Source organism: Crinia signifera, chromosome 11 (assembly GCF_055691185.1).
Source record: "Crinia signifera chromosome 11, ASM5569118v1, whole genome shotgun sequence".
NCBI lineage: Eukaryota > Metazoa > Chordata > Amphibia > Anura > Myobatrachidae > Crinia > Crinia signifera.
In genome coordinates, this window is record NC_139227.1 from 61324053 (window position 1) to 61350150 (window position 26098).

Sequence of the window (26098 nt, forward strand, 5' to 3'; positions counted from 1 at the left end):
ATCGCCGGGGCACCCTCCCATCACTGGCAATATGGTCGCCTGCGACCATATTTCCAGCGATTTCAGCCCCTATCGCGACTGTGTGTACACAGCTTTAATCACATGAACACATCTACTACAACTTTGTGAACTAAGGGAGGGCCCAGTCTGGCATGGTCAAATCTCATGCATATAGTTGAATACTGCCAAATTTATATTGTCCATAATTGCTTAAAAATTCCTAGTAGATTCCACTATATTCCATGATGTACCCGTAGGTTATTTTTTAATTATTATTATTATTATTCAGTATTTGTTTGTGCACATTATTTGATATTTTTGAGTGATACCTTTGAATGGGAGTGATGTTTGGCACTCCAATGCCATTACTTTTATTTCAGTGCCTTGTTTCCAAGAGACCCTTAGGGTATTGATGTACCCCATTGGGATGATCACAATAGATAAACAGCAAATTTGAAATTAACTGTTAACAAAATAACTGTTAGGCCACACAGTCAGTCCTTAGCCAAAATCATAGATTTATTAGTAAACAACAGGTACTGGGTTAATGCAGAAACTGTGGTAATGCACGAGTTAACAGCAGTGGTATCAAACAGTTTGCACATGTGCAGTAACACAACATGTTGGAGGTCACTGTGACCTGGTCACACCTTCCTGTAGTACAAAGGAACCAATGCTGCCATCTCAACCAGGGCCATAACACAGCCTTGTGGTGGGAAACGGCTGCGGCTTGTGGTGGTGCACCCGCTGCAATATATATTACTAAAATGCATCTCTGTGGATACTTTAATTGAATGTATTGGTCCTGGATCTTTACGACTGCAAGTTATTTTTGCAGTGATTTCAGCCATCTGGCCACAGATTTAATCTGTTTATTTAAATTTACTAACAGCACTTTCAGATGTGGTGACATCACTTCCAGTGGTGTCCTACATATCTGACAGTTTGGACTACATGTGCTGCACTAACAGGTATGTTGGTGTTTCTTTTCAGAGGGAACATCTTCAAGGTTTTGGATTAGACCAAAACACTGACCTACACATAAGGTGACTGTGTTTGTTTGTTTGTGTGTGTGTGTGTGTGTTGATTTTAGATTATAAACAATACGCATTGTACATATGATGAGACATAGAAATATCTAATACCATGAATTTAATTGCCAGGTATGTACCTCATTTAGCAGCTTTAAAACATATACAGCCATTTTTAAGAGACTCTTTTATTCATTAAAAATCTTAATTCTAGTAAAGTAGTTATTATTGATTAAATCATGAAAGATTAACACGTGGCTAGAAAACATTAAAAAAAATCAGCATCTGCCATTAAGAGTTTGTAATAATAAATTATGCTGGCCAATAGCACCAGTATCACATTTTAGGGAACAGAGCAAATTTCATTTCATATCGACAACTTAGAGGAATGGATAGTACTGTAGGTTACATTTCTTCACATGTTTTGCCGATGATTAATGGTTTGAATTCTGGAAGATTCTCCTCTACATAAAAGTGACATTTCTCCACCTATGGAGGAAGATAAAGAATAAAGTTAAAGAAAGTAAAATTCAGTGAAAGGATGCATCTTTTTTTATTTTTTTTTGCTAAATCATTTCTCATATATAGCTTAATCGAGAAAATCTGTATACTGCACCCCAGTATAAAAGTGTAATAAACTCTTTTAATATGCACATCACAGAATATAGGATTCTGATATTGAAAGTAAAGCAAAATTATTATTCTATTTCTATTGAGCATATTGAACATTAGTACCTTCATGTCATCAAAGCTGGGAGTTGTACAGGTCTTCAAATCTTCTTCTTTTAGACACCCAGTTGGCTCCATAATCATAGTAATTTCATAATTAATCCCATTAACGACCTTGAAATAAATAAATAACAGAAATATTAAGATTAGATTTAATATTACTACTTATTACATTTGCTTGAAAGGAAGAGAGAGAACTTATCTTAAGCCCCATACACATGGGGTGACAGGAGCCCAGTGAGATGTTTAAGCACAGAGCGCTCAGCAATCAATGTTTTGCCTATGATTATAGGCGATCTAAGCGTGCTCTATGGCAATCTGTCTATCTGAGCGGGCGATGGCGATGTGCGGGACCGCGCATTGCTATAGGGTGTGTACTTGGCGTGATCCATGCTTACTTTCTAATCGATCTAAACAAATGCTACAGTATGTACAGTATCTTTGATCTAGTATTTGTGAAGCTTGCTAGAGGCAGAGAAATTTATTTTATTTTCACAGTAATTTATGGCTATTTTGATGTTTTTTTGGTTTGGTTAAGATGATATATAATAGGCAAACCAAACCTTTACATGTTCGCTGGAACTTTGTTTTAGATGATAGGTCATCACAGATGTAATCCAGGCTAAAAATGTTGAATGCTCATAAAAAGTGATCCCCTCCCACCAGTGTCAGAGATTTATAGAAGAGAGGGGATACGGTTGCTAGCTCAACACTATAAATACTGGAGATACTTCAATACACAACCGTAGAGAGAGTGCTGCCTTATTGCTCCATATTAACACAGCTGCAAGAAGTGTCATGGCTGCAGCTGTCTGGGTTTGTTTATCAATAGTGATGGGCACCCATATTGCTGCCGGGAATTGAGGGGCCTCAAGGATCAGGGGCGGATTTAGGGATGAGTGCGCCCCTAGGCACAACAATAATGTTTACTAAGTAGGACAGTTTATAGGGGCAGTATCTGCATGTCCTATCCATTTACACTCTATTTAAGTTGGAATATAGTACAGTACAATGGATATTTTGCAGTTATTGGTACATTTTGGGCTGACAGTACTATCACAGGCATTTAAGTGCCGCCCCCAAACATGTGCCGCCCCTAGGCACGTGCCTCACGTGCCTAATGGGAAATTCGGCTCTGTCAAGGATGGCTATGTAAAAGGAGAGATTGGAGAAGCCATTACAGAGCATTGTGAAGTGCCTGAGGAGACAAGCTGAACAGATGGCTGCTTGAAGATGGCTGTGCCCTGGTGGCCCCCGGATTGGTTGATGGGCTGTAGAAGAAACTGGGATGAGATGGAACCCCCCCCTTATTGGGATACTGAACACACAGATGGAAGGAGTCTGAAGGAGGTTTGTAGTATATACCTCACCTCAGGGGCTCCTCATTTTTTGGGGATGATCAATAATAATAATAATGATCAATAATTCTCTGAACAAACTTGGTTTAGCTAACCCTATAAAAACAAATCAAGTCTGTTAAGTATAGACTATGGGCCTGATTCAGACCTGCTCTCTAGGCTGCGTATATTATCTGCCTATCGGGCAGGTAAATGCCTGATAGTCATTGCAATCTTGCAAAACTTGCCATCATTATCTGGGAATTTTAAGCAAATACACCACTGACAGTCATTCACTAACTCACATGTCAGGGTGTTCCAAAACTTACAGGCAACTGAACAGCTCCAAAGAGTTTACATAGTTTTACATAAAGGACTCCTTCATTGGTGATCACATATGTATCGTTGACACATGTAGAAAGAGTAGCAGGCAAAAACAAGCATATTTGCAGCCATATGTAGTGCACTTTGTATGTATGCCTGATGAAAGTGTCATTGCCCTATTTATACACAGGCCTTTATTCTGGTCCGTTCATTCAGACTCCCTAATTCGCAAGGGGTCCGATGGTGGGCATATGCACATGCGTATTCTGCGCATGTACATACACTGGGTGCTTGCAGCCACTGCGAACAGACTGTTCACTGGGTGAACGCACCCAAGATAGCGGGCAGGGCCTGGGGCAGTGGTGTTCCCATGAAAGCGCTGAGAGTTCCCATGGTAATCGCCCGGTGACATCACCAGATTTTTTCCCTGGCCTGTGTAATGGATGTATGATAAATCTAAGGAGGGCATTTTCGTATATACAATATGCTAACAAAGTGGGGTTAGATGCCGCGTTGGCCTCATTTGATGCCAACAAAGCATTTGACTCCGTAGAATGGAGTTATCTCTGGGGCACTCTCGAGGGATTCGGATTTGGTCCATCTTTTGTTAAATGGCTAAGGTTATTGTATAGAAACCCAAGTGCACGTATATCCATAAATGGGTTTACATCTGACCCTTTCTTATTAAATAGAGGGACCCGTCAAGGGTGTCCTCTCTCACCTTACATTTTCGCAATAGCCATAGAACCGTTGGCACGCCTATTAAGATCTAGGCTGAATTGCCAGGGGGCGGGATTGGATAGGAGCTTCGATTTGATCTCCTTATATGCAGATGACCTCCTGATTGGCATGGCCAGGCCCGAAAGTGATTTACAAATGATAGTTGAACAGATTAGAATCTTCGGGGAATATTCTGGGCTTACCATCAATTGGAGTAAATCCCACCTACTGGCAATAGGTAACGACTGGTTAGAAGATGAACAATTAAGTACGTCCCTGGAAAAAGTAAATAGTTTTAAATATTTGGGGATTGTAATGTCCAGACACCCAGAAGAATATCTGAGAGATAATCTTATGCCAGTGTTGGGGGAGGTTAGGAGGAAGTGTAAATGTTGGGTAAAATTCCCTTTGACACTAATTGGCCGGATTAATTTAATAAAGATGGTCATATTACCCAAGATCCTATACATACTCCAGCATTCGCCAATATATATTAAAGACAAATTTTTCAGAAATCTAAATACTATAATATCTGCCTTTATATGGGGTAATAAAAGACCGAGAGTCAAACTTGCCACTCTTTGGAGAACAAAAGAAAAAGGGGGACTTGCTCTACCGAACTTTAAAAACTATTACTATGCAGCCCAAATGGCACAGATAAAAACATGGGTAAAGACAGATGAAGCAGCTAAGGAATTGAACAGTTTGATTAACAGTGTTGACAAGAGGATAACTCCCCTACAGATGCTGTTATCCGATAGAACATCTAGAGTGTTCCCTCCCATAATTAACCAGGCCATCAGAATATGGAGATCAGTTTGTAAACAGGATAAATACACAGGGGTGGATCCAGAGACCTCTTTTCTAACCTTAACAACAGTTCAAGCAGTCAGGGAACATCAAGGCGGGAAATTATGGCTAAATTTTGGCATATGCACAGTAGGTCAATTCTATCAAGAGAAAAACTTTAAGTCATACGAGCATATGCAGGCTGAATACGGACTACCCAGAGATATGTTCTTTAGGTTTTTACAAGTTCGGAGCGCATTGACCCAACAGAGTGGAGGAAGGGAAGGGTGGCTGGAGGTAACCCCAATTAAAAAATTTATCCAACAAATATCCCATCAGAAGCAGATCTCCAAACTATATGGATACGCGCAGACTATTGTCAATGATGCAGACCTACATCAGCTTAGGCAGAGATGGTCTGGGGATATCCCAAATTTAGATCTAAGTGATTGGCAGGAAGCTCTTGCCTATCCAGGAAGGGCGACGAACTCCACAAGTCCAGTTTAATATATTACACAGGACATATATAACCCCGGTTAGGCTAAATAAAATGAATAGCGCGAAGATAGATGCCCAAAATGTGGGGAAGGGGGGGCCGCGTTTTGGCATTTATTGTGGGCCTGTGAAAAGGTGCGATGTTTCTGGGAAAAGATTTGCCAGGTCATCTGTGGCCTGGGGATATCTCGAAATGCCCTATCAGAAATAAATTTAGTGTTGGGGGTACGGCACAAAGGAAATGTCCCTAGAGAGGTGGGAGCACTGTTGCTAAACCTCACAGCACTGGCCAAGCTAGTTATAGCACGCAAATGGATGGCAACAAATGGCCCAGTAGTAGAGGAATGGATTAACCAAGTAAATATCACCTATGAGCACGAAAAATTCACCTATGCTTCGAGAAATTCTAGCACTAAATTCCATGCCATTTGGGAAATTTGGCATAGATCTCAACACTTTAAAGTACAAGGAACACTTAAAATGACACGTTAAGAAAAGTATAGAGTGCAAGTCACTTAAGTATAAAAGGGGGGGGGGGGAAATATATAAACTAATATTTTTGATTTTCACTTATAGATTGAAAGCAATGAAGTGTTAGGACACTGGAATCAATTAAGATATAAAAGCTAGCAAGGGAGGGAAGGCTGGGAGGGGGGGGATCACACTAACTTGGTTCAAGATAGTCACAACCGATATTGTTTAATTTGTCGCTATGTAGATATATACGTATATATATTTCTTTGCTTTAATCTCTATTCCGCTATGTCTCTGTAAGAGGTATTTGAGGCCATCGATTTGCCGGTTATGAAAGATAAGGTACGGGTCTGATCTAATGGTAGATCAACAAGTGGGAAATCTGTGAGGGTTAGTAAGTTGCTATGCATATACCATTGAGGGTCATAGGTCTTGTAGCTGTGGTAGTGTTCAAATAAGCTCATGTAGCTATAAATATATACGCATGAAGTTAGATTTTAACAAGATAGCCCAGAACAAATACTATAGATTAAACCCGTCAGGAATAAGAAAATTGGCTGATTGTCGTTCTCTATATCTTGTTCTTACTCAATATCTCTTAAAAGGTAGTGTGCTTATGTCGTAAATTCTTTTTTTTTATGTAATTGTTATGTATGTAAGTGTATGTTTTAAAAATGTTTGTCTGCTTTTTTGTACAAATAAAAACTCAATTAAAAAAAAGAAGAGAATTCTCCACCATTAGAGCAGTAAAATTCTGGAACTCATTGCCAGTGGGGGTGATTGCAGCAACTACTGTTAATGAATTTAAATCAAAACTGGATGCATTCTTGGCCACTAAGGGAATCCTATAGATATGACTTATTCAAGTCAGTAGTTACAAGTTAGATAGGTTGAACTCGATGGACTAACATCTTTTTTCAGCCTTAATAACTATGTTACTATGTCTGTACATGCAGCAAGAGGAAGAGCGATAATAATGCGAGAGGGTAATGGCTGATTTGGCGCTGGTGTACTACACACATAAATGCCACCGCTGAACTAATACAATTGTGTTAGATATAAAATACAGTTGTATATGGTAGAACAAAATACACATTATACTCACACCCAGCCTTGACCAGTGCTGCCATGCTCCAGGAAGACACCTTTAATAGTAGCATTACTTTGGACAAACTTTAACATGTTCCCCACTACATTAAACAAGAGGTACGATGTTAGAAGCAAAAGAGGAATCTGTTCACTCCCCGGATTTGTGAGGATCAGATAAAACATTTCCAGAGTTACAGAAGATACAAGAATACATGTTATACACACGGGCAGCACCAGTGCAGGGTCCCTGCGGCTCATCTGCATGATGTCACTCCTGTAAGACACAAATGAACAGTGTAAGAAATCTGACACCTCGGTAAGAACTGAAAACTTGTGTTATAGTAACAACACATAATGGTCTGTATGTATGTTATAGTAACCTATTCTTGTCAGCCAGAGCAATGGCACACAGGTCAATTACCTTGAAAAACACTTTACATAGGACAGTTTCAACTTCACCCATAGCATTCATCTACATTTTCAGTATTTGATTTATGTATCTACAGTAATTCGGCCCCAAAAGGTTGACATTCAAAAGATTGACACGTGTATTACATTTTATTTCGACTTTTCAATTATTTACATATGGACTCCGATTAAAAACAGTAATCTGTACTGAGAGCAGTGGTAGCATGCCAAGTGAACAGGCTTCCAGTAATTTGACTTCAATATGGTGACATGACACATGTGAACCTTTTGGTTGTCTATCTTTCACTAAATCTATTAAAGTACAACTCATAGGCCAGTATTCAATGCCTCAGATTCGCCGTTTTTTTCAGTGAATCTGGCAATTCGCTGGGTTAAACGGCGAATTTTCTGTTAGAAAAAACAATTTGCCATATTCAATGGAGGCAATTCGCCACAAATGAACAGCGAATGTCTGCCGATTCGCCGTAAATGATTCTCCACAATTCGCCTGTGATTTTCAATGGGGTTTTTAGTGGAATTCGCCGGGAGTGTATTCAATGCTCAAATGGAGAACTGCTTTCTCCAGTGATTTTCGCCATGATTCTCCTATTTGCATTCGGCATCTTTTTTAGGTGAACTGTTATGTGTTCTTTTTAAAGAAAGGTTTTTTTTTTTTTTGGACTCAAAAAATCATTAAATTGCGTTATTTAAATGGTCTTGCTATTTATTTTACTGGTCAACGCACACAAATATATATGTATTTCTTTTTTTTTTTTTTTTTTAAACATAACATATGCAGGGGGGGCACTGCTGATTACATACACTTCATTTTGCAGGGGGGGCTCCGCTGATCTCACATAAGGGCTGCACCTGCCCGCTGGTGGGTGGCATGCAGCGGGGTCTGGCAGCGCAGGGTCATGTCAAGTAGCGCTGGCTGGCAGGAGGTGGGAACTAGTGGTTCTTATCCACTGCAGGGACCCCGTCGCTGATGTCACACGCAGGGACCTCATGCCAGACCCTGCTGCATGCCACCCACCACCGGCCAGGGGGTCCACCATCCCCGACACGCCGCCCGTTCTGCTCCCCGACCCCTGAAGCGTCTACTAGCCAGCTTCCCAGGTCCTGCTGTCACTTACCAGCCGGCAGCAGATCTGTCTCTTCAGTGGACCGAGTCTCCCTCCCGGCTGTGTACTGGGACTGCTGCTGGCTTGCTTACTCGTCTGCCGACGGATGTCAGGCGACTTCAGTGAGCAGCCGGGTGACAGGGGGAGCGGTGCCGCGGTCGTCGCGCACCGAGTGTGTGTGTGTGACAGGGGGAACGGTGCCGCGGTCGTCGCGCACCGAGTGTGTGCTCCGGCAGCAGCTGTCAATACAATAGAATAGGAGAGACGGGTCCAGCAGCAGTTGCAGTCCTCTGGCAGCCCCAGCGCTGTGATAGCAGATGTCAGCGCCGGGGCTGCTGCTGCTGCTGGACCCGTCCTCAGGCTGTGCGGCTTCAGTGTGCTCCCCCGCCGGGACTCCGCTCTATCCCCTGCAGTAGCAGGTGCAGGGGAAAGAGCCAGGAGCTTATTCGTCACAGGGGGTGATTTTCGCCGTCAGGGGCTGAGAGCCCCTGACGCGTTGAATACTGCGGATGGGCGGCTGCCGGCGAATCTCCCAGCAGGGAGATTCACGGCGAAAGTGCAGCGAATCCTACACAGGATTCGCTGCCGCCCGCCACCCCAGGCCATTGAATACAGGCCATAGTCTAATGCCGTAGACCACAGGTGTCAAACACAAGGCCCGCGGGCCAAATCCAGCCCGCCAGACCTCGTCATGGGGCCCGCGCAGCCGCCGCCGCCACCCACCCCAGCCTGGCGCCGATTACATTACTGCGGGAAGCCATCCCAGTGTGAGTGTCACATCACATTCAGTGACACTCACATGACGACTCGAGACTGAGAGACATACCTAACAACGTGAGGAAGCCGGGTGACACAGTCCCTCCGCCGCGGCGCTCGCTGGGAGGAGGAGGGAGGCAGGACAGTGGACACAGACTTGTTAGTGGAAAGAGAGTGGGATATCGACACAATGGCGCAAAATAAATTTATTTTGCGCCATTGTGTCGATATCCCACTCTCTTTCCACAATTGTATTTTGAAGTAAAGGTGTACCTTCAGGGATTGTGATTCAAGGCAGCACTGCGCCACGTACCTACTGTCACCTGTTTTTGTACAGACTTGTTAGTGTCACTGTGTGACGTGCCCGACTCCTCCCCGGCTCCTCCTGCGGGCAGCAGCTACGGCGCTGCCATGTGTGACACACGCCCGCCTGACAGCAGTGTCAGTGACACCGTGACGTGCATGCTGCTGCCCGTCGGACTTGGACGCCGGCCCGGCGGTGAGCGGCCTCCTGCCTGTGGTGCCGCGCTGTGCAGCAGTGGCATCAGTTGGTTCAGTATATTTACTGTAAGTTCGGCAGTGGGGTGGGCACAGTTGTGTTGTCTCTTGTTGTCCAGACCAGTCTGTCCAGTCCAGAGTCCATGGCCGGGCAGGCAGAGAGCCAGGCCAGCTGCACACAGCAGTCTGAGCCCACAAATCTGCAGTGCGGCTGCCTGTGTCCAGGGTCACCACCAGTCCAGAACTGTAGCGAGAGTCCTGCGAACCCAACGGCCCAGGTCACCTGCTGGGCGATCTGATGTCATGTCACTGTGCCCTGTCCCAGGCCCCCAGCCAATCTCCCTGCTAGTTATTACTTACATTATTACAAAAAACAGTAATAATTGAATGCAATGACAATAATTTATGATAATAAAGAGTGGACACATAGTCCTACAGATACAACCGGCCCTTTGAGGGTGACCAAACTGCTGATGCGGCCCCCGATGAATTTGAGTTTAACACCCCTGCCCTAGACTATAAAACAGGGCATGCTCAGAAGGTTCTCAAAAGGTAGTTATTATATTACACACCACCAGTAGCTTTATGCAGTGCACCAGCAGAATTTATATAATAATTCATTTTATATTAGGTACTGCTTGGCAGTGGCACACGTCAGTGCACCAGCAGCATGGAATTATTTTTTACAGTCCCACACAGCACAAGTATTATTTTTTAATTAAATTAGATATAGCAGCCTAGTATGTACTAGGTATCTACATTAGGAAGCAGTAGCACTGCCAGTGGCAACAGTGGACTGAGTAACTAAATAATATTGGCAGATTCAGTGCAGGCAGCACCAGTGGACTACATATATAATATAATTAATCATTAATATATAATATATAATATTACAGGCACAGCACAGCACCAGAGGTAGGCCCCAGCACAGAGGAGACAGTAGTACTACAGGTACACAGTTAGACTGTTCTCCTAAGCAGAGAGGAGAACAGAGTACACAGCAGCACTGAGAGAGACAGCCCCAGTGAATAAAATAATTAATTACAGCACAGCACACCAGAGGTAGACCGCACAGAGGAGACAGTAGTACTACAAGTACACAGTTAGACTACACAGCAGCACTGATAGACAGCCCCAGCGATTAAAAAATATTGCGTTCAAGCTTAAGCTCAAGTTTAAGCCCCAGCAGCAGCACCAACACACCCTCTCCCAACCCACTACTAGACTGGAGTGAAGATGGCGGGCGCAGCCAGGGCCGGCGCCACCACTAGGCAGCTCTAGGCATTTGCCTAGGGCGCCGGCACCTGGAGGGCGGCAGTTCGCCCCTCACCCCCCAAGCATGGAGGGTAAGCGCACTGGCGGGGTCCCTGCAGTGCTGGAGCAGGCAGGTGCTGGAGCGGGCAGGGGTGTCCGTGCCGCGGGGGTACCTGTGGCGCTGTCACTGTGTATAAAGCTGCTGTCGGTGGCGGCGGGGTCCCTGCAGTGAATACAGAATAACTAGCGCTATGTGGCGGCGCGGGAAGCGCTTCTGGGTTTGAAAACACTTGCCGCACGCTGATTGGCTGAGATTCAGCCAATCAGCGTGTGGCAAGTGTTTTCAAACCCAGAAGCGCTTCCTGCGCTGCCGCATAGAGCTAGTTATTCTCTCTTCACTGCAGGGACCCCGCCGCCGCCAGCAGCTTTATACACAGTGACAGCGCCACAGGTACCCCCGCGGCACGGACACCCCTGCCCGCTCCAGCACTGCAGGGACGCCGACGCTGCCAGTTTTATAATACAGGTACCACCCCCACCCCCTGGGCACCGGGGCGCCCCCACCCCGACTCGCCTGGGACGCACCGGTGCCTTGCACCGGCCCTGGGAGCAGCAGCCGCTTTTAAAGCCTCGCGAAATCCGGCGACGGGAGATAACGTTCTGACCACGCGGACGGACCCGAGTCAGGTGGGAATCTCCGAGCGCTGCTCGGAATGATGACGTCCGTGGGGGGCTCGGATCTCCGGAATCCGAGTCTGCACATCTCTAGTATGTATGTATGTATGTATGTATGTATGGTGCTAGAGGAGCACATGTAAAACCATCCAGGGTGTCGAACAGATATTATTATTATTATTATGAATTCTTTGTGCAAACAGCAATAAGTTAATGTCATATGCATTAATGCACCAGTCAATATACATAATCCGTGAGCCAAGTGTATTTAGTATCAATGCCACAAGCAGTAGATGACTGCATATTACCCGAGAAATATAGCAATATATATATTATAGTATAGTAAGCTACCATTACATCTGTGCTACAGGACTGAAAATTCCATAGGAAGGAAGCACTTTCCAAATCGCCCAGACTCTCCTGCCGGTAATAGTGGGACAATTCCAGCACACTGACATCCCAGCCTATATCTTTGCATGTACACGTATGCTGTTACTATTAATAATCAGACACAACAGATTAAAAACAAACACTTCAAATAATGTCATTTGTGACACTTATTGCCTAGTATATCGTTGATACAAATTACATGCCGACATATTTACACAGAGTTACGCTGACCTATACTGTACGTCCCCTCACTACATTGCACCGCCGCCACTCACCTTCCAGCCACAGACATCCTGGATCCCCTTCCGGGCCGGCACGGCGGCAGCAGAGTACCGGGCTCGGCCCGACTCCGACAGGGAAAGTGCTACTTCCTTACTAGTGGGCTAAATGACGACGTCACTCCCATGTGACCATCAGGGGGAGTAGTCAGCAGAGAAGTAATTTAGCTGCCAGAGTCTAACAACGCTTTTGGATCATTCTTTTGTATAATATTAGGGCAAGCCTGCCTAAACCTTTCATGAGATAATCTGGTAGAAACCCATTTCCTGAAGTGATTATTTTCATGTAAATGATCAAAGATTAGGTCACCCCTCTGAGAGGAGGGAGTGACAATGATGAACTAACCCTAATCAATGAAAAAGGGGACTAAGTAAAAACTGGACCCTGACAAGACCCCCGTAACCATGGAGTCTTGTTCGGGGGGGGATGCATGTTATAGCTTTCACCAGGGACGTGGGGATGGGCAGATTACATGGTCTGCACCATTCCGGTTTTTGCTACATGCAGTATTCTCCCCCTCTCCATGTCCCTGGTGATAGCTATCACAGGGACCCCCCTGGACAAGACACCCCCCAGACGGGACATCCCCCGGACTTGACACCACAAGCTCTGGACTGCATATTTCGATGTCCTGTCCGGCGGCCGGGGTCTAGTCCGGGTCCGGTTTTTACATAGTCCCGGAGATTACAGCCTCCCCGTGTATTCCTGACCGTCTGGTTTTTGCTACATGTCCGGACCATACAGGGAGGCTTTATTCTCTCCCTCCTCCTCTACCTGATGACAGAACACCCCCGGACAGGACACCCCCCCCCCCCCCCCCCCCGGACCAGACGCTTCTAGCTCCGGAATGCAGATTTTGATGTTCGGTCTGGCAGTCCGGGGGTCTTGTCCTGGTCCGGTTTTTACCCATACCCGGAAGTGTGACTTCTGTAGACTGGCCTTGCATGCTGGGGAGAGGTTGCTGACAAGGCTCCTCTGACATAAGCCCCGTACACACGGGGGAGATATATTGCTCAGTTTCTCCTTTTCATCAGCGACCAGAGATGGTCGCTGATGAAAGGGAACCTCTGCCGGCGGTGCCGCAGAGGTAATCAGCTGGTCGCAGGAGCAAGCTCCTGCGACCAGCGATTAGAACGGGGCTGAAAACAGGAGCACGCACCCGGCGATTTATCGCCGGGGCACCCTCCCATCACTGGCAATATGGTCGCCTGTGACCATATTTCCAGCGATTTCAGCCCCTATCGCGACTGTGTGTACACAGCTTTAATCACATGAACACATCTACTACAACTGTGTGAACTAAGGAGGGCCCAGTCTGGCATGGTCAAATCTCATGCAAATAGTTGAATACTGCCAAATTTATATTGTCCATAATTGCTTAAATATTCCTAGTAGATTCCACTATATTCCATGATGTACCCGTAGGTTATTTTTTAATTATTATTATTATTATTATTCAGTATTTGTTTGTGCACATTATTTGATATTTTTGAGTGATACCTTTTTGAATGGGAGTGATGTTTGGCACTCCAATGCCATTACTTTTATTTCAGTGCCTTGTTTCCAAGAGACCCTTAGGGTATTGATGTACCCCATTGGGATGATCACAATAGATAAACAGCAAATTTGAAATTAACTGTTAACAAAATAACTGTTAGGCCACACAGTCAGTCTTTAGCCAAAATCATAGATTTATTAGTAAACAACAGGTACCGGGTTAATGCAGAAACTGTGGTAATGCACGAGTTAACAGCAGTGGTATCAAACAGTTTGCACATGTGCAGTAACACAACATGTTGGAGGTCACACCTTCCTGCAGTACAAAGGAACCAATGCTGCCGTCTCAACCAGGGCCATAACACAGCCTTGTGGTGGGAATCGGCTGCGGCTTGTGGTGGTGCACCCGCTGCAATATGTATTACTAAAATGCATCTCTGTGGATACTTTAATTTAATGTATTGGTCCTGGATCTGTACGACTGCAAGTTATTTTTGCAGTGATTTCAGCCATCTGGCCACAAATTTAATCTGTTTATTTAAATTTACTAACAGCACTTTCAGATGTGGTGACATCACTTCCAGTGGTGTCCTACATATCTGACACTAACAGGTATGTTGGTGTTTCTTTTCAGAGGGAACATCTTCAAGGTTTTGGATTAGACCAAAACACTGACCTACACATAAGGTGACTGTGTTTGTGTGTGTGTGTGTGTGTGTGTGTGTGTGTGTGTGTGTGTTTTGATTTTAGAGTATAAACAATGCGCATTGTACATATGATGAGACATAGCAATATCTAATACCATGAATTTAATTGCCAGGTATGTACCTCATTTAGCAGCTTTAAAACATATACAACCATTTTTAAGAGACTCTTTTATTCATTAAAAATCTTAATTCTAGTAAAGTAGTTATTATTGATTAAATCATGAAAGATAACACGTGGCTAGACAACATTAAAAAAAATCAGCATCTGCCATTAAGAGTTTGTAATAATAAATTATGCTGGCCAATAGCACCAGTATCACATTTTAGGGAACAGAGCAAATTTCATTTCATATCGACAACTTAGAGGAATGGATAGTACTGTAGGTTACATTTCTTCACATGTTTTGCCGATGATTAATGGTTTTAATTCTGGAAGATTCTCCTCTACATAAAAGTGACATTTCTCCACCTATGGAGGAAGATAATAAAGAATAAAGTTAAAGAAAGTAAAATTCAGTGAAAGGATGCATCTTTTTTTATTTTTTTTGCTAAGTCATTTCTCATATATAGCTTAATCGAGAAAATCTGTATACTGCACCCCAGTATAAAAGTCACATCACAGAATATAGGATTCTGATATTGAAAGTAAAGCAAAAGTATTATTCTATTTCTATTGAGCATATTGAACATTAGTACCTTCATGTCATCAAAGCTGGGAGTTGTACAGGTCTTCAAATCTTCTTCTTTTAGACACCCAGTTGGCTCCATAATCATAGTAATTTCATAATTAATCCCATTAACGACCTTGAAATAAATAAATAACAGAAATATTAAGATTAGATTTAATATTACTACTTATTACATTTGCTTGAAAGGAAGAGAGAGAACTTATCTTAAGCCCCATACACATGGGGTGACAGGAGCCCAGTGAGATGTTTAAGCACAGAGCGCTCAGCAATCAATGTTTTGCCTATGATTATAGGCGATCTAAGCGTGCTCTATGGCAATCTGTCTATCTGAGCGGGCGATGGCGATGTGCGGGACCACGCATTGCTATAGGGTGTGTACTCGGCGTGATCCATGCTTACTTTCTAATCGATCTAAACAAATATACAGTATGTATCTTTGATCTAGTATTTGTGAAGCTTGCTAGAGGCAGATAAATGTATTTTAATTTCACAGTAATTTATGGCTATTTTGATGTTTTTTTGGTTTGGTTTAGATGATATATAATAGGCAAACCAAACCTTTACATGATCGCTGGAACTTTGTTTTAGATGATAGGTCATCACAGATGTAATCCAGGCTAAACATTTTGAATGCTCATAAAAAGTGATCCCCTCCCACCAGTGTCAGAGATTTATAGAAGAGAGGGGATACGGTTGCTAGGTCAACACTATAAATACTGGAGATGCTTCAATACACAACCGTAGAGAGAGTGCTGCCTTATTGCCCCATATTAACACAGCTGCAAGAAGTGTCATGGCTGCAGCTGTCTGGGTTTGTTTATCAATAGTGATGGGAACCCATATTGCTGCCGGGAATTGAGGGGCCTCAAGGATCAGGGGCGGATTTAGGGATCCCCCCTCTGTCTATCTCTTCACTATCTCCCCATTCCTTTCCGAGTTCTCTTTAAACTCCTCACCACCACCTACAAGGCTCTCTCCTCCTCCACCGCTCCTTACCTCTCTTCACTGATCTCTATCCACACTCCCTCCCGTCCTCTTCGCTCCATCGCTGACCGCCGACTGACCTCTCACCTAATCACCTCCTCCCACTCCCGTGTCCAAGACTTCTCTCGCGCTGCCCTTCTGCACTGGAACAACCTCCCGCCAGCCATCAGGCTTTCTGATTCCCTTACCTCCTTCAAGCGCTCCCTCAAAACCCACTTTTTTCGACTAGCCTATCCCTCCTCCTAACTTCTTTTGATCCTCCTATCCTGCCACCGTTCCTACTTATCCTGTTGTTTTTCGTTCGTCCACCCACCTATTTTTAGTATGTTAACTCTTATGAGTAGGGTCCTCCTGCCTCACATACTCACCCTACCTCTTTACCTCACCTGTCCTCCTGTCCTGTTCTTCCCTTCCTCTACTTCATCTTCAGTCTCCTCGACAATTTTGACACCTACTTCTGAACTGATGCTGATTTTATTTCTACCAGCTATACCCCTATTTATACTGTATTTTTCAACACACCCTGTACGTTACCTTGTCATTTGTTTGCTATGTACGGTGCTGCGGACACTTTGCAGCGCCTTATAAATAAACGTACTACTACTACTACTAGGGATGAGTGCGCCCCTAGGCACAACAATAATGTTTACTAAGTAGGACAGTTTATAGGGGCAGTATCTGCATGTTCTATCCATTTACACTCTATTTAAGATGGAATATAGTACAGTACAGTGGATATTTTGCAGTTATTGGTACATTTTGGGCTGACAATACTATCACAGGCATCCAAGTGCCGCCCCCAAACATGTGCCGCCCCTAGGCACGTGCCTCACGTGCCTAATGGGAAATTAGGCTCTGTCAAGGATGGCTATGTAAAAGGAGAGATTGGAGAAGCCATTACAGAGCATTGTGAAGTGCCTGAGGAGACAAGCTGAACAGATGGCTGCTTGAAGATGGCTGTGCCCTGGTGGCCCCCGGATTGGTTGATGGGCTGTAGAAGAAACTGGGATGAGATGGAACCCCCCCCCTTATTGGGATACTGAACACACAGATGGAAGGAGTCTGAAGGAGGTTTGTAGTATATACCTCACCTCAGGGGCTCCTCATTTTTTGGGGATGATCAATAATAATAATAATGATCAATAATTCTCTGAACAAACTTGGTTTAGCTAACCCTATAAAAACAAATCAAGTCTGTTAAGTATAGACTATGGGCCTGATTCAGACCTGCTCTCTAGGCTGCGTATATTATCTGCCTATTGGGCAGGTAAATGCCTGATAGTCATTGCAATCTTGCAAAACTTGCCATCATTATCTGGGAATTTTAAGCAAATACACCACTGACAGTCATTCACTAACTCACATGTCAGGGTGTTCCAAAACTTACAGGCAACTGAACAGCTCCAAAGGGTTTACATAGTTTTACATAAAGGACTCCTTCATTGGTGATCACATATGTATCGTTGACACATGTAGAAAGAGTAGGAGGCAAAAACAAGCATATTTGCAGCCATATGTAGTGCACTGTGTACAGTGGTGCAAGTAGATTTTTTTTCTTGGTGGTACTGATAGCCTGCACCAAAAATGGGCGTGGCCATGTGTCGTGAGGGGGCGTGGTCACACAAAGCTAGAGAAGTGACTAAACGACAATAGTAGCGTGGCATCAGGAGACAGTGAATGAGAAAGAGGGAATGACTGGGGGTGGGTTGGCTCTTGCTTGGGGTAGAGCCGGGCAGCTTGTGCTTACAATTGTGGAGCCTGCTCTTCATGCTGTCAGCGCCGCTGATGCCTGTCAGTGTGACAGGCTAAATCAGCAGTAGCCGGTAGCTGCATTAAGCACCAATCATAACGCTGGGTGGGCGGGCTGCGGATGCATTATATTTAGACTTAAAATAAAAATAGAATTGACAGTGGGTCAGAGGGTAAGTGGTACTGCGTACCTGCAACATATTTCTTACAGGTACTCCGTACCACGCCGTACCCCCTTACTTGCAACACTGACTGTGTATGTATGCCTGATGAAAGTGACATTGCCCTATTTATACACAGGCCTTTATTCTGGTCCGTTCATTCAGACTCCTTAATTCGCAAGGGGTCCGATGGTGGGCACATGCACATGCGTATTCTGCGCATGTACATACACTGGGTGCTTGCAGCCACTGCGAACAGACTGTTCACTGGGTGAACGCACCCAAGATAGCGGGCAGGGCCTGGGGCAGTGGTGTTCCCATGAAAGCGCTGAGAGTTCCCATGGTAATCGCCCGGTGACATCACCAGATTTTTTCTCTGGCCTGTGAAATGGATGTATATGTAAAACATCCATTCATATGCCGGTCGAATGAGCACAGCATCCGAGGGAGGGGGCGACCCGGCAGACTCCCAAGACTACGAATACGCAGCCTTGTGAGTCAACCAGAATAAGGTCCATAATCTGTTACTGTAATACAATCATGCATCATTATGTTGTATACAAATAGGGAAAGCTGTCAGTTACACTTGAGACAAATTACTAAATCAAGTAAAATCGAACATCTTCAAATAAATTAATTCGGTACTTGTGTAATATCTGGGCGCCCGATTTTTTCATTGTATTGCATCGCATCGCATGCAATATAGTGGCATACAATTCATGCGATGCAATTTTTCATTGTAAAGACCCGATTTTTAATTGTATAGTCACCCATGGGTGATTTCATACCCCCACTATCCAACTACGCTTGGAGTTGATTTTATATAGTGTGGCGAGCGCAGCGAGCCACTGAGCCCGAAGCGTGGCGAGCCCTGCGAGGGGACGCAGAATACATGTAAAGTAATCCGCGTCCCCTCGCCACGCTTCGGGCTCAGTGGCTCGCTGCGCTCGCCACACTATATATAATCAACTCCATGTGTAGTTGGATAGTGGGGGTATGAAATCACCCATGGGTGACTATACAATTAAAAATCAGGTCTTTACAATGAAAAATCGCATCGCATCGCATGCCTTAAGTAGTGGCCTGCAATGAAAAAATCGGGCGCCCAAATAATACACAAGTACCATTAATTCTAATCTCTCCACATTCATTGTTTATTCCCTTAAAAATTAAATGATAATCTCCATTCCTGTAGCAGAACATATGAAAATCTAATTAATTGATATAAATTAAGAGATCTAACATAATTGCAAGGAATTAACATAATAATCTACTTTATAACTGCACTAGCCCTCAGGAATTTGAAAGAGATACACCTGCAACCATGTCTGGTTGAGTAGAAATTAAATGAGCATACTGTACAGTGGGGGAAATTTACTAAGATGTGTATTCTACTTCACATGTGATGTTGCTATGGGCAACCAATCAGAATCTACTTATTATTTATTTAGCACCCTCTAGAAGATAGTAGACAGGATCTGATTGGTTGCCCATAGCAACATCACTTGTAAAGTAGAATTCACATCTTAGTAAATTTCCCCCAGTACCTTTACAAATTTGTTCTCAAAATGGGCAAAACCATGTGCTCTGCAGGTGAGGTAGATGTAACATGTGCAGAGAGAGTTGGTGGGGTGTGGTGAAACTGAAATCTAAATTTCACTGCAAAAATAATGCAGCCAGTATTTACCCTGCACAGAATCAAAATAACTCACACAAATCTAACTCTCTCTGCACATGTTACATTTGCCCCACCTGCAGTGCACATGGTTTTGCCCATTTTCCAAACAAATTTGTACTGCGATCAGATCTGAATAAAGGCCAGTGAGTTTATCCATTGACCCCCTGCAGGCTTGCAAAAACAGGAGGAAATATTCCCCATTAAGTGAACATCAAAAAGGATCCCATGAAAGCTAAGCCAATGACAGCATGACATGTTGACACAGTGAACAAGTAAACATTTAGGGTTTTGGGTTAGGATTAGGGATACCTTACAAATGCATTGTGTACATTGCAGCAATGTGGTGTGATCATGTAATCTCTGTCAACATTACCACCATGTTGACATTCTAATGTTGACATTATGAATGTCAACATTATTACTATTGACAAAATACACTAAATCACATATAATACGTTTATAGGTTTGTGAATGCTGGTATTCAGCAAAGTAAGGGGATTGTCCTGCAGTCTGACCCAAAGTCGTGCTATCCTTTCCCAAAAGTGTGAGTATACAAAAGGTGACAGGTCAAGTTTTTAAGCAAACCTGATCCATGACTTTTTGGTGATGGGGCACCAGTGGGTCTGTTGATTCTGCCAGCTTATACTGGATATCTATACATGTTAGTACATCAGGGTTGCCGACTTTTAAATGCTCCTCTCCGGGAGAAGCCCGGAGATGAGCCTTTCCTTACCCGATCGGGGGGCGGGGCTTGACTGTGACATCATTAAGCCCCACGGTTGTGCCATTTTAGCTCCGCCCCCTCCTCTGAGACCCGCGGATTGCGGCATTTCCGGGAGGGTTGCCCACCCTTCCGGGGGGCCGGGAGGGGGACCCGATTTTCGGGAGACTCCCGGGAATTCTGGGAGGGTCGGCAACCCTCTAGTACATTGATTCTCTTGAATGTATTTGTCATTGTATTTGGACCGAAACATCGGACAGCTCTTTTTGACACCATCACTTGGTACAGTATGTTTTTTCAATAAATGATAAATTGTTTTTTTTTTTGTTGTTGTTGTTTTTGTCAAGGGATTAAGGCAGTGGTTCCCAAACTGTGTGCCGTGGCTCCCTGGGGTGCCTCGGGACACATGCAGGGGTGCCGCGGCTTGGTGGTCTAGGACCAACTCAAATTATTAATGGTTAATTATTAATGAGCAAAACCAGTGCTGGTGGCTGCCAATCATAGAATGTGTACAAACAGAAGCAAATACTGCCCTTTACCACATAACTGCCACTAAGAATCGCATATAAACCCAATCTAATAAAACATTTTGGGACCTAGGGGTGCCGTGAAAAAAAATCTGATTCTCTAGGGTGCCGTGAATCAAAAAAGATTGGGAACCCCTGGATTAAGGGTTATTGTGTATTGCATTAGGCTGCACTGCTTCAGTGTATCCCGATGGGCAGGGCTGACTCTCTCTCTCTAAATATACTTTGGATAATTTTTCCAAAAGTACAAGGCAGGCTTCAAATAGTTGGAATTTTCCAGCTTTCTATACAAGGGCAGATAGATCAATGAATAATGTTTTTGCGATGCCACAGATGATGGGTTCGAATCCCAGGTATGTCAGCATCTCGAAATGTAATAAAGGACAGTGTGACTTAATAACAAAAAGCCCTCAAGCGAAGTTAATGAATGTTGTGTAGGTATCAGCAAAGGAAGTGGTAGGGTGAGGAGACAGGGATTCGGAGATACCAGGCCTCAAAGAGGAGAGAAGCTACAAGGGAAAGTAAATAAAACAGATACTTGACAGGTGACACCAAAAGCGTCCCCTACCCTACAGCGCTGTTTTTGCGGTGACACACTCCATACCACTCTATTTACAGTCCTGCCAATGATAAAACTAAGAAAACTGGTATTATTGGAAACTAGTTGATGACACCATATAATGCTTGGTAGACCTGTTTAGGGAATAGGAACTGTTTAATGACAGCCACCACTAATACTGAACAGAAATAGAACCTGAAAGCATTTTACTTAATTGATAAGTTTGTATCATCAGTTCCCAAATATAAGTAGTAATAACTGAAAATCATTTAGTTACTAGACAATATAATAGACAATATCATATTTTTACCTGAGAGAAAGCTTCCAGCACTTCTTTGTTCTTGTACCAATACAAAGTTTTACTTTTCTCATTATATGTGTCTTGTAAAAACTGTGCCATGCTAGTGACTTCCTTTGAGTCCAGTGGTAACTGATGCCACGCTCCAAGCTGATCAACATTCTCTGCTTTTACCACCTCCTCCTCAGCAGGCACAGAGTAGAAACAGGACAAAAAGATGCATATGAGCACAGGGAGAATCATATTGCTCTGCTAGAATGTGGAATGATAGATTGTTGCACAGCAGTGTTTCTCTTAAATAAAGGTAGCTTAAACTTAGCCTTGCCCAAAAAACACACCTTATTATGACATTAGGCAGGTAACATTACTCATAGCAAATATTGCATGAGATTTGTCAAGAAGGGTTGCTTTGTAATTGTTTTCTCCAAGCTTACCTTACAATTCATTTAAAGCTGCAATAGCATCATCTGGGATTTCAGAAAATCAACAAGTTTATAACACAAACAAAGGCTGGGATAATGAATGTCAACAAGATTTCTTGGTAAAGCAAATGTACATGGATTAGATGAGATATATGATGCATTAGGTGATTCTGGAATTCTAAAAACACAACAAAAAGTGTTTGCACTGAAATAGTAAGTACTGCATAGTGGCACAGCATTAAATAATGGAATCACAAGAACCATATGTAGTTTAGCAGTGTATGCTTATATAATGCCGGAGATTTAATGTTTCAAGCATATGCATTACTGAGTTTCTTCGTAGTTTACATAAATGTTTAAAGCATTGATCTTGTTAATTTCACCCTGGTTGTTTGAAATGTTATTGTTGTCTCTTGTAGAATGGCGTAGCTTGCTTCATATATGGGCAGATACCACTGGCCGGGGTTCTCTCGGGAGAACTCAGTCCTCACCTTTCTCAGGCTTTGTGAGTTTAGCAGTAATAACATCATTGCACAGGCAAGTGTAGTACTTGTGGTGACACAGATGTAGTAGCTCAGTACAAACAGACGTTGAAAGAATTAGCAGCAGATGATGTCACATTAAAATGCCATGCCTTTACGTACTGCTCCAGCACATTACTTGTTGGCAGATGGAAAATGCCAGTGCCAGTGACTCACAGATATACATCAGAGCTGACATTTACTGGCATTGTAGATTGTCATCACTCTATCCATAGGCGTGCGCAGCACATTTTATTAGGGGGTGCACCATCAAAGGGGTGTGTCTAGCATCACCTATTGCGCTTGTTTAATACTGTCCATTGGGTATGTCTAACACCGCCAATCAGGGGTGTCTACCATCATCTATTGGCACTCACTACAATATAAGAATAATGGAATTACTGCAATAGGCATGAAGTGGGTTAAACATCCCAGGCTGTGATGGCCTTAGTGAAGCATGTGACTCGGCATCCAATAAGGATGCAGGGATGGCAAAGTTAGCTGGGGATGAGTTGCAGGCAGAGCTGGAGTCTTCCTAATTTTCCTGAGTTTTCCACCCTTCCTTCCCCTTTATTTGGATGTGGATGGGTGTTTCTTTGTGTTGGCTGTTTGGCTGGAAAGAACGGCAGGTTATTTGAGATAGGGTCTTCGTTAAAAGATGATTCATTGTATACAGTTGTTTTTCGGTGCCAGATAATCAGAACAATAATCTGAAACAATATCGACAGAAAAACAAGACCATGCAATATTGTAAGTCCCTTCAAGCAGTTTTAATTTATATAGTACACTCACATAGAGCGATCAAGAATGCGCATATCACAGGTCTTTTTAATCTTCCTACACTGTTACTTGAACCTGTAGGGCTTGTAAAAAAACTTGATAGTGCAATATTGTCGATATAAAGATAACAAAATTTGGTACTTGTTTCCTAGCACGGCCACACCGATTCTAATCGGGGGCATCGCAGGTAAAAAATCTCATCGGTCGCATCGCATGCATGCTAAAAAATCGCATGCGATGGTCCCGACGCGATGCCCCCGATTTCCCATAGGGAACAATGTTAAATGCCTCAATTTACACAAATGAACAGGGAACAATGTTAAATGGTCCAGAAACCCCCAAAAACACCCCAGAACAGTGAAATGGGCCCCCAAAATTAGTTAACGCCACCCCACGATCAACGTGAACCCGAAGCGTGGCGAGCGCGAGCGAGCCCTCGAGGGGCGGCGGTACGCGTCCTCCGACCTTTTCATACCCCCACTATCCACGTCGGCGTGGAGAATAGAATAGTGTGGCGAGCGCAGCGAGCCCGAAGCGTGGCGAGCGCAGCGAACCCCGCGAGGGGACGCGGATACCTTCACAGTTATACGCGTCCCCTCGCGGGCTTCACAGGTGTCCGTGGCGACGCGTTTACCTGTGAAGGTATCCGCGTCCGCTCGCCACGCTTCGGGCTCGGTAGCTCGCTGCGCTCGCCACACTATTCTATTCTTAACTCCACGCCGACGTGGATAGTGGGGGTATGAAAAGGTCGGAGGACGCGTACCGCCGCCGCTTGCCACGCTTCGGGTTCACGTTGATCGTGGGGTGGCGTTAACTAATTTTGGGGGGACATTTCACTGTTCTGGGGTGTTTTGGGGGGTTTCTGGACCATTTAACATTGTTCCCTGTTGATTTGGGTAAATTGAGCCATTTAACATTGTTTCCTATGGGAAATCGGGACCATTTAATGCTTATTTAGCCGCATGCGACGCGATTTTTTAACTTTTCAATGCATTTCAATGGGAAATCGGGTCCATCGCGTCGGGGGCCATCGCATACCACTATTAAGGGCACAAGATCAATGCGATTGTGGCCGTGCTAGGAAACAAGTACCCAAAATTTTTATTGGTGCACTTACAATATATAAAAAGATAAAAGCATATCACCCATTTCAGGGTATAAGTCCCGGAAACCGGCTGGTCCAACTCACGTAAGGGGAATAGGATCTCCTGTAGGTCCCCACTGCGGCTAACCCTGGTCCGGTCCGTTCGGTGATGACAGAAAGCTTGAGCGCGCTTTCGGGCTGATAGAGCCTTTCCTCAGAAGCATCTTCTTCCGGACCAGGGTTAGCCGCAGTGGGGACCTACAGGAGATCCTATTTCCCTTCCGTGAGTTGGACCAGCCGGTTTCCGGGACTTATACCCTGAAATGGGTGATACGCTTTTATCTTTTTATATATTGTAAGTGCACCAATAAAAATTTTGTTATCTTTATATCGACAATATTGCACTATCAAGTTTTTTTACAAGCCCCACAGGTTCAAGTAACAGTGGAGGAAGATTAAAAAGACCTGTGATATGCGCATTCTTGATCGCTCTATGTGAGTGTACTATATAAATTAAAACAGCTTGGAGTGACTTACAATATTGCACCATGGTCTTGTTTTTCTGTCCATATTGTTTCAGAGTATTGTTCTGATTATCTGGATATATTCAACTTGTTTGGTGTGTATGTTTTTTACATTTCGCCAGTGGGTGTACCATCTTTGTATATTAGTTTGGAGAAGTATCCCTGGCTCCGCTCCAGTGCTGGTACAGGTATAATCACCTGAGAGAGTACCAACTTTTGCACCGCTTGTTTGAGAATCCTGTGATCCTCCCCAGCTTGTAGCCGTGTGAAATAATATCCCTGACCCACGGGTCGAGGGATGAAGCATCCCACACGTGGCTGAAATATTTCAGCCGAGCCCCCACCATGAGGATGAGGATATCTCGAGGTGGGAGGAGCCAGTAATGCTGAGGGCTTGGGTGCAGCAGTGCTTGCACTACGGTCCCTGCTGGAAGAGGCTGTTGCTTTCTTGGTTTTACCACAAGCACCTCTGTTGGCGTTTGAGCCACCTTTGGCCTTAGGTCGAAATTTTGAGGTCCGAAAGGACTGCTGGGTATTCCCTGTAAAGGGGCATCTTACCGGTGTGGAAGCAGACGGGAGAAAGGTGGACTTTCCAGCCGTAGCCTTAGAAATTAAGTCATCTAATTCACTCCCAAACAATCTGTCCCCAGAGAAGGGCAGATTTTCCACAATACACTTGGAGTCCGCATCTGCATCCCACTGCCGTAACCATAAGGCCTTGGCCATGGCTGAGTTACGTGCATTAATGGCACCGAATTCTTTTTGCGCCTCACACAACATTTTATGCTGTGTCTTGGATGTGATGCAGCTTTTCAGCTACCGTGG

At 44.1% G+C, this 26098-nt stretch overlaps 2 protein-coding genes across 3 annotated transcripts; both read right to left on the reverse strand.

Moving 5' to 3' along the window:
• Positions 1 to 497: 497 nt before the first annotated feature.
• LOC146045279 (uncharacterized) lies at positions 498 to 12564 on the reverse strand. Of its 2 annotated transcripts, none has more exons than XM_083164024.1 (4): positions 12369 to 12564; positions 7214 to 7262; positions 1767 to 1874; positions 498 to 1520 (listed from the first exon to the last, which is right to left on the reverse strand). In XM_083164024.1, the coding sequence occupies exons 1-4, from the start codon at positions 12383 to 12385 to the stop codon at positions 1437 to 1439; spliced, it is 258 nt and encodes an 85-aa protein (XP_083020150.1). In that variant the 5' UTR covers positions 12386 to 12564; the 3' UTR covers positions 498 to 1436. The 2 variants fall into 2 exon arrangements, with proteins under 2 accessions (XP_083020150.1, XP_083020149.1); XM_083164023.1 differs by having other exon boundaries at positions 7007 to 7262; positions 12369 to 12516.
• Positions 12565 to 14057: 1493 nt separating this feature from the next.
• Positions 14058 to 23476, reverse strand: CST6 (cystatin E/M). Its single transcript, XM_083164584.1, has 3 exons — positions 21955 to 23476; positions 15273 to 15380; positions 14058 to 15045 (listed from the first exon to the last, which is right to left on the reverse strand). Exons 1-3 carry the CDS (start codon positions 22183 to 22185, stop codon positions 14962 to 14964), a joined length of 423 nt encoding a protein of 140 aa, XP_083020710.1. The 5' UTR covers positions 22186 to 23476; the 3' UTR covers positions 14058 to 14961.
• Between the last annotated feature and the right edge of the window lie 2622 nt (positions 23477 to 26098).

Bases quoted from the DNA above. Each gene is read 5' to 3' on its own strand.
- LOC146045279 (XM_083164023.1), bottom strand. The intron at 1,875-7,006 runs GTGTGAGTATAA...ATTTATTTCAAG, and splicing joins GCAGCACTGGTCAAGGCTGG to GTCGTTAATGGGATTAATTA. The intron at 1,521-1,766 runs GTACTAATGTTC...CTTCCTCCATAG, and splicing joins CCAGCTTTGATGACATGAAG to GTGGAGAAATGTCACTTTTA.
- CST6 (XM_083164584.1), bottom strand. From the start codon at position 22,185: ATGATTCTCCCTGTGCTCATATGCATCTTTTTGTCCTGTTTCTACTCT. The intron at 15,381-21,954 runs GTAAAAATATGA...ATTTATTTCAAG, and splicing joins TGCTGGAAGCTTTCTCTCAG to GTCGTTAATGGGATTAATTA. The intron at 15,046-15,272 runs GTACTAATGTTC...CTTCCTCCATAG, and splicing joins CCAGCTTTGATGACATGAAG to GTGGAGAAATGTCACTTTTA.